This window comes from Mesitornis unicolor, unplaced genomic scaffold (assembly GCF_000695765.1).
Source record: "Mesitornis unicolor isolate BGI_N332 unplaced genomic scaffold, ASM69576v1 scaffold8838, whole genome shotgun sequence".
In the NCBI taxonomy this organism is placed as follows: Eukaryota; Metazoa; Chordata; class Aves; order Mesitornithiformes; family Mesitornithidae; genus Mesitornis; species Mesitornis unicolor.
In genome coordinates, this window is record NW_010202497.1 from 1 (window position 1) to 9041 (window position 9041).

A 9041-nucleotide genomic window follows, 5' to 3' on the forward strand; every position below is an offset into this window, starting at 1 on the left:
GGGATGCTCTGGCTACTGCCGCTGCCGACTCGCGCCGTTTGGCTTTCCGAGCTTCGGGATTGTCCTGAAGCAAAATAAAAAAATAAAAGGGGCGCCGGAGGAGGGCACCGCTGCTTCCAGCCAGCAGCTCCCCGCCTTGAACATCCCTCGTAGCGCCGACGTGGGCGTAAGTTTTGAGCGGTTGCTTTCGCCTTCGCTACTCGGAGGGAAACCTGACCAAATTGCCCGGTAGGTGAGGGATTAGCGTGCTCTTCGTGGTCTTTGAGTGGAGCGTGGGATCCTGCTGGGTCTGGCTTTGCATGCAGCTGTGCATAAAGTATGCAAACTTGGTGGACTTACATGTTAAGGTAAATTTACTTCAATCTAAAACATCTATTTTTTTTCTTTCTTTCTCCAGACCTGAAACTTGGTAAAAAAGTTAATGAAGGTAAAACAAAAGAAGTGTACGAGCTGCCAGATATCCCAGGATGTGTTCTCATGCAGTCAAAAGACCAAATAACAGCGGGAAATGCAGCCAGGAAGGACCGAATGGAAGGGAAGGCTGCCATTTCCAATACGACGACTAGCTGTGTGTTTCAGTTGCTTCAAGAAGCTGGTAAGTATTTTAGGGGTACAATACGTGCCTGTGTATTACAGACACTGTTACTAAACAGTATGGTTTCTACGTATTGGTTTATCCTGCCTTGAGGCTCTGATTTTATTTTTGTTTTTTGAGTATTTTCTATTAGTTTTTTGTTACACTTTTCCCTCTGGTACTATGGAGCTGGATGGACAACTTGTGTGTTTGGAACATGAGGCTATCTGAAGTAATCTTCTGATCGCAGATAACACTGCAGTAGTTTCTCCTGCTTGTTTGGACACACCCTCCTCATCCTCCCCTCTACTTTTGTCAGTTCTTCCCTAGCTCTACTCTCTCTTGCCGGTAATACCGAACTCGATGTATCTTGCCTTTCTCGCTACATCTGCATGCATAGAAGTCACTTCTAGCTGGTGGCACTAACAAGCAATGTGAACTAAGCTGTGTGAACTGAATGATAAAAGGATACTCTGAATCTGAAGGATACTGAATGATAAAAGGATACTCTTAATTTTATCTTTTTAAATGTTTAGGTTTCCCCTCCCCCTCAATTGAGTACACTACAGAAATGTATATGCTTTGTACTTATCGCTTATGAGGACTGTATCGCAAATGCATGTATTGATCTGTATTGAGTGTATTGGGAACTTAACGCTTAATTTAAAAACCTAAAAATTTGAGTTGCTTAAGTAAGTTTTGCACCACACTTCCAAAAATTGAGCCAATATCTTGCTTTGTGAAAACATTTGGAAGTGTCTTTGAGAAGTTTGCAAGTTGCAAAGAGGAATTTAAACTAGTGGGTATCTAACCCAAGTCTGCTAACAGCACTATAATACACGCACCAGTAAACTTGGTTGTAACTGTTTATAGCTGCATGCTTGGTGCACTTTGAAGCGTTTGTACAAAGACTGCTTCAGGTCCCAGCTGAGTACTAGTTACTCTACACTTCCTAACAGATAGTACCATTTTTAGTAATAGATCTTGGTCAAACAGTGAAGTCCTAGCATGTTTAATATATGGGGAAGAGAAAGATGGTTTCTACAGAGTTGTATCTACCTGTATTTCTGAGCAAGTAGTTCTTAAAATATGGGCCAGGCTGATATTTTGCAAATGGATCAGTGGGAAAAGAGGAAAGCGTGATCAAGTTGTTCATTATAATCCTCCGACACTGGCTTTCTGGGGAAGCCTGTTGTGCATGCAGTACAAAGAAGCCTCCAAGGTCTTTCTGATTATATTTGCAGTTGATTTAAAACTACCAGTTTTAATTTAGGAACAATTAATGAGATGTTTTGCCTAATTCTTAAACAGGCAATAACTAACAATCAAAATATTTAATATCCTACAGATACGAATTTTAAATGGGAAGAGACCATGCTGTAGACCTCTCAAAGATCCTTAAATGGCTTGTACTCAGTAACTTCAGGTGCTGTGGAAAAATATGCAGCATAAACTGCAGCTGCATTTTAAAGCAACAAAAGAACTTTCAGGGTTCTTCTCCAGTTGGGTTATTTGACTGGCATAAATTGCAGATAACACAAATGCCTTTTTGTAGAAGTAGTTTGTTTGCTTTGCGCAACTCTTCTGAACCTGCTTTTTTAAGGGTGATGATTTACAAAGTTCTGTTAAAGTTTTTCTCCCCTTTATAACAGAGCTAATGTCAGCCCTTCAAAAGCATTCACCGATGAAAGATGTAGTAGTAAATCATGCAGGGGGGGACTTAATGCCTGGATTTGGAAGTGACTTAATATGCAGTTCATGATTTATATTATCCTGCCCTTGAGGTCAATGCAGTAAAATCTGAAGAGTCAATGTTAATATTATGTTTTAAGGCTTTAATTCTGCCTTTATGGCCCTTGAACTGGAATGGAATAGAGCTACTTCTTAATTTGACTGAATGCAGCTCCTTTGTCATCTGTGGATGCTAGCTGGGCTTGGCAATTGTCTTACCCTGAGAGGAGAAAGGTGGGACTTTCCTCAACAGTGAAATTGAAAAAGGAGCCATTTTATGCTTACAGTGGCTATCTGCACATGTTGGCCATCCCTGTTTGATATGGGGCCATCTTAAAATTAAAGAAGGTTGACTTGTTGCAGCAGGTTTGTGTGTGCGTGTGCGCTTCTGTGTCTTAAAGTCTTTTGCCCAATAAATCACTGAGATCTAGTGACCTAAATAAATGTTAGTTTGTAATGAGAGGAAGGACTAAGTAAGTCTCTTTCCCATCCCATCCTCTGTTATTAAACAAAGTAGTAAAGACTACCATGCTTTTGTATTTTACTGCCTTTCCCTAACTCCTTTCAAAGCCTCCAGTAACTGTTCCTTGTATGATGGATCTTTACCACAGAGCATGGTTATGTACTTGGTTGCTGCTAACTTCTGTTTAAAAACAAACCATTGTGAGGGATAGGGCTTTTTAATTATTATTTTAAACAAAATTATTTGCAAGAATAGGATTTCTAACCAGAGCATAAGGTTTTGAGCTACAAGCGAGTGTTGTGTGATAAAATTGGCAAAACTAATGACTTGTGGAACATTAATTGCTTTTTGCAAGGCCAGAGTGGGCTTAAAATACCCTGAAGACATTCAGTGTGTCCCTTGAGTCCAGGGAAGAATGAGATTCAATTGTACTTAAAGATGTTTGTGACTCTTGTTTCAAATATGGAGCATGCCTAGTAATGGAACTAAGCTGCCATCTTTATATTTAGGAATAAAAACAGCTTTTGTCAGAAAACAGAGTGACACGGCATTCATAGCAGCTCACTGTGAAATGATCCCAATTGAATGGGTGTGCAGAAGAATTGCTACTGGCTCCTTCCTCAAAAGAAACCCTGGTGTCAAAGAAGGATATAAGTTTTACCCACCCAAAATTGAGATGTTTTACAAGGTAAGTTTCCTTTCTTGTGTTGTTAATCAAAGAGAGCTAGAACTCTGTATTATCGCCTTTAAGATGCTGACAAATAAAGCAAGTAGTGCTAGTGGCTGACCAATTCTCCTAGTATTGGTAGTTTTGCTATCCTGAAGTTTACTTGTGTTCTTATCAACGGCTGTTTTGTCTAAAGTGCATGCAATGGAATACTGGCTTACAGGGCCATTGAACAATAACAAGCCAAACTGTACATGCAAATAAAACATTTTTCTATTTTAAGGTATAAAGACTTTTTCAGGCATAAGCCTAATGCATCAGTTGAAGCATGTTACCTTCTGATGGCTATTCTCGTCTTACCGCAAGCTTAAATTACATAATCTATATGTTTTGGTTTTAACAGGATGATGCTAATAATGATCCACAGTGGTCTGAGGAGCAGCTAATTGAAGCAAAATTCTGTTTTGGTGGACTTACTATTGGCCAGACTGAAGTGGATATTATGGCTCATTCTACTCAAGCTATTTTTGAGATCCTGGAAAAAGCATGGCAGCCCCAAAACTGCACTCTGGTAGACCTGAAGGTATAAGAATCTGAATTCTTATGATCCTGGTTCTCATGGGAAATATATCACTGTATAGTTCCTAAAATAGGATTCTTATTGTCTCTTCAGATTGAATTTGGTGTTAATATTCTGACAAAAGAAATTGTTCTTGCTGATGTTATTGATAATGATTCATGGAGACTGTGGCCGTCAGGAGATAGAAGCCAGCAGAAGGACAAGCAGGTAGTGTTTTAATTTTTACCTTCTAAGTCAGTTGGGAAGAAGAATGAAAAAAGTAAACCCTACAGTTAAACAACTGCTCTCAGAGTGGTCTTTTTTAGATAGTCTTATCTTATTACAGAGTAGTTCTTGTATCTGTACCAATTGCTGTTCTCCTTCCTGTGGAATTTCTAGAAACTGCATCAATATCTTAGTTGGGGCATTCTTACCGATTACGGTAGCAAAATGAGTGCTTTGTGTACCCAAAACACACTAACTTTAGTTAGTGGGCTTTTTTTTCCTCTTTTCAGTCTTACCGGGACCTGAAAGAAGTGACTCCTGAAGCACTGCAGATGGTTAAGAGAAACTTTGAATGGGTTGCAGAAAGAGTGGAGGTATCTGTTTTTATGAACAACATTATCTAGACTTCCATAACTGCATGTCTTCAATCCTGTTGACTGCTTTTTTTCCCCCTTGCCTCCATTCACTCTTTTCTCTAGTTGCTTCTCAAAACAAAGAGCCAAGGTCGAGTTGTGGTGGTGATGGGATCCCCTTCTGACCTCAGTCACTGTGAAAAAATAAAAAAGGCATGTGCAACCTTTGGAATTCCTTGTGAGTTAAGAGTGACCTCTGCTCACAAAGGGCCAGATGAAACTCTGAGAATCAAAGCAGAATATGAAGGTAAATGCCAGAGAACTACCGATTTGGCTTGAAACAGCATCATGCTAGAGAATGACTTGGCAACTTAAGGATTTGTGTGAGGTTTTTCCGTTTCTTGTTAAACAGAACACCAAGCTGTTACATAGTATTAGTTATTGACTACACTAAGCAATTATGGAGCAATGCATTGTCCTAGTGTCCAGCCACAACTTCCCCTACTCAAAGCCCAACCTCTGCTTTTATCCTAGTACCAGAACTACTTTGCCCAAACCTTGATCATGTTAATACACTTACTGTAGTATCTTGCTGGTGATGCTGGCCCTTCTGAGATGAAGAGGAGTGATTGTTTCTCTAGCTGAATATTCTTATTCAGAACGCAGATGTTGCTCCCATCGTGTTTTCCTGCCTGTTTCTTGGAAGTATTTTTTATTTTTATTTTAGATGCCATGAGAAAAAAATGCTTGACTTAAATTTTTCTCTTTACCAAAAAAACTTGACATCTCTTCAAACATGTTTATAGCCCAGCAGAAGAGAGATAAGAACTATTTATTTTTGTGGGAGTATACTTTCTACTCAGTGAAGCTATAGATGTGGTAACCATAGTTGAGAAACACTTACTTTGAGGTGAACTGTGCAATATTTAAGGAGAACGCTTACAGATATCAGAGGTTTAATGGCTGTGTTGTCTACAAAGCTAAGCAGCACTTATTCCTCTGATGCTGAGACTTCCCCCTCAGAGGCAGACATGCTAACTTCAGTCGTGGTAAACAGTAGCTGGGATTTAAGGCTGCAAGATCTAGACAATATTTCTGTAAAGGTGGAAGTTGGACACAGAATTCCAGTGCTATGCAATGGAATTAACAAAATAACTGCAAACAGAATTGTGGACTCAAATAAACTTCTCACAAGAGCAAGGTGGATTGCTTATTTCTGAATGTCTTCCTCCTCCCCAGGAGATGGAATCCCAACAGTGTTTGTTGCAGTAGCTGGCAGAAGCAATGGTTTGGGGCCAGTGATGTCTGGTAACACTGCTTACCCGGTTGTCAACTGTCCTCCACTCTCAGCTGACTGGGGTACTCAGGATGTCTGGTCTTCTCTCAGACTGCCCAGCGGTAAGAGGATCTTCAACTTATGCTCTTGTTTTGACCTAGCTCCATTTTTGTTGTTCTAGTGTACATAATTTATACGAACTTATGGCAAAACACTGGAAGAGTAGCTGGATCAGTTCTGAACAAAGTCTTTAGAAATACCTTGTGTACAGTCTTTGACTTGATGGCAAAAAGCCCAATAGACAGAGAAAAGATTACATAAGAATAATCTTTAGAAAAATTTAAACCTTGGCTTATCCTTCCCAAACATTCCGGTTTGAAATTGGAATTGGTATTAATGGGGATTTAAATAACTGAATTTTGTTCAGTTATGGAGCTGCATTTTCCTTATGATCAGAGATCAAAAAATACCTTTCTCTACAATCAGCATAGGTAAGAGCTTAACCCTGTTATTTCAGTGCATTGCTACCTGTATGATTTTAAACTCTGTTGGTGACTTGGGTGGATGCTTGGCAACTAGGAGGCCCGTAAGTCTGTTACCTCTGTATGAGGAGAGTTATTTGGTATCCTGGCTTTTGGTTTAAAATGCCATGAAGCAGCCATGTTAGAAGTAGTGGAACACATTGACACTTCAGTAGCTTTAAAACTAGATCTTGTGGTTCCTGGAGGCTGAATCAAACATAGTCTTAAATTGTTTTTCAGAGGCAGTGTTTTATTTGACTATAGAAAAACCCTTTGGTAAGTGGTACTCTCTTCTCTGCAGGTCTTGGCTGTCCTACTACTCTCTCACCTGAAGGAGCTGCCCAGTTTGCTGCCCAGATATTTGGGTTAAACAACCATTTGGTGTGGGCCAAACTGCGATCAAACATGTTAAACACCTGGATCTCCTTGAAGCAGGCTGACAAAAAACTTCGAGAGTGCACCTTGTAAGTCATACTAACAAGTAACTTTTATTAGTTACGCAAAGATAATGGCGTGCATATTCATTCATATTAGGATTTACATTTGGATGAGCTCAAAAGTCCTGCATCCCTTCGTACAGAAGAAAGCATTGTTAGAGCAGCAGATGAAGTCTGTTGTATCCTCATCTTTCTCTTGTGTATTTTTTTTTAATATAACAACTTGGTAAGAGGTGGGGAAGTAGTATTTTAGATGTCTCTTTCTGTTGCTCCAAAATGGTGCTGTTCTGCTTTTTAACTGTTAACGAGAGACTATGTCAAGAGAATGATTTGGTGTGATCTAAATAGGATTCAAGTGGTCTTCTGTATTTCTGTAACAGTAATATTCTTCCATAGTCATAATGTATGTCTTGAACCTTATTAACTCAACTGGCTAAGTAAAGCCAGTGCTGATGCTGTTCTGCTTGCAATGATGGTATGCTTTCTTTAGCAATAAAATGGCAACATATGCTGTATTAATAGGAAGAGGGGCTGGAAAAATGTTTCAAGAGCCTGAAAGAAATACCTGCCTTATTTTAAAAATTTATATACATACATGTATTTTTTGTAAATATGTGTATGTATACATACCCCATTGATATCTTCTGGAATAATGTGATAAAGTTGACACCAATTATCTTGTTCATAAGCTATAAATAGGAGTGGTTTGAGTGAACTGTAATTAGGCTTGTTGCCTGTTTGCTGTAACTCTTGCCTAGTCCAGTCTTTGCCTTCTTAACTACTAGGCAGTTCTCTACCTTCAGTGGTTCTAAAGGGCCTATGTGATATTGTCAAACTGTTTTCAGACACTTCAATAACTTAAGCTATTACAGATCTATTTTTCCTCACTTTGTTTCTATGGAAATTTTACTGAACCGAATGGGGGAATAAATAGTAAAGCATCAGACTACTGGGGGGAAATTTAAGCATGACTGTCTTCTCTTTGCACACACTAATCTTCTGAGTGGTATGATTCTAAAAAATATGCAATGACTCAATGTATGTAACATTTATGGTTTTAAAATTATAAATAAACTATTGAATTCAAAGCTTCTTTATGGAGATTTATTGAATAAATATACTCAAACTAGTTATTAGCAGTCATACATAACTTCAGCATCTTAAATTAGGTAACACTCTTGTAAAATGTTTATGCACTGAAACCTGCATAGAGTGGTATTAGGTCTTCTGGAAGATACTGTACTACTTGCTTAAGTGTCTCACTGTTAACAGGGAGCTGTGTTGCTGAGACACTGCAACAGGTTCCCCAGGGAAGCTGTGGGTGCCTCTTGCCCCCAGAATTGTTCAGGGCCAGGTTGGATGGGGCCTTGAGCAACCTGGTCTAATGGGAGGTGTAGCTGCACATGGCAAGGGGGTTGGTACTATGTGATCTTTAAGGTCCTTTCCAACCCAAACCATTCTATGATTGTATGGTAGGTCAGGCTTACCCCATAGTATGAGTAACTGGATTAAATACTGCTGCTGGCCATCTCTTTCATGGGAAGAGACCACATCTTAGACATAGGTGTATAGAAGAGCTCGAAACAGTGCTTGCAGTAGTTCCGTCTTCTGGGGCTGAGTGCAGAGGTTTTTCATTTGGTCAAGGCTTACACTAAAGCAAAATAACTAGAACTCTCTTCTTAGTCTTGAGGGGGGTTGCTTTTCTAATTAATTTCTGAATAAAATAATAGTGAGGGCTAGTGATGACAAAGGTTGATTCCTTGGTGGCATACCATTTCTGTGAAAGCACTGATTTAAAAGTGAAGATCTTTAAGACTGTTGTGTTTGGTTTTTTTTTTCAGCAAGCAATTCACCAGGGTTGTGCTCACCTGCATACTTAAACTAGCACATTTGAAAGTGTGCTGTCAGCTAGCTTTCCTAGCAAGGTAGTGGCATTAACTTCAACTAGCAGAGAATGTAATGGGTTAAAAGAATCATAGAATGGTAGGGATTGGAAGGGAGCTCTGAAGATCATCTAGTCCAGGACCCCTCCTAGAGTAGGATCACCTAGAGAAGATCACATAGGGACATGTCCAGGTAGGGTTTAAATATTATCCAGAGGAGACTCCACAACCTTTCTGGGCAGTCTGGTACAGTGCTCTTGTTAACCTCACAGAAAATAAGTTTTTACTTATGTTTAGATTGAACCTCCTGTGTACGAGTTTGTAACCATTGTCCCTTGTCCTGTCAGTGGGC

The 9041-nt window shown here is 39.5% G+C and overlaps 1 protein-coding gene across 1 annotated transcript; it reads left to right on the top strand.

The window, feature by feature from the left end:
- Positions 1-397: 397 nt before the first annotated feature.
- On the top strand, positions 398-7083 carry LOC104534205 (multifunctional protein ADE2; the record flags this gene model as incomplete). Its single annotated transcript, XM_010190408.1, has 8 exons — positions 398-595; positions 3278-3456; positions 3839-4018; positions 4109-4222; positions 4510-4593; positions 4699-4879; positions 5812-5970; positions 6671-7083. Coding segments are annotated over 8 exons (1262 nt in total), but the record flags the coding sequence as incomplete, so codon positions are not given.
- Between the last annotated feature and the right edge of the window lie 1958 nt (positions 7084-9041).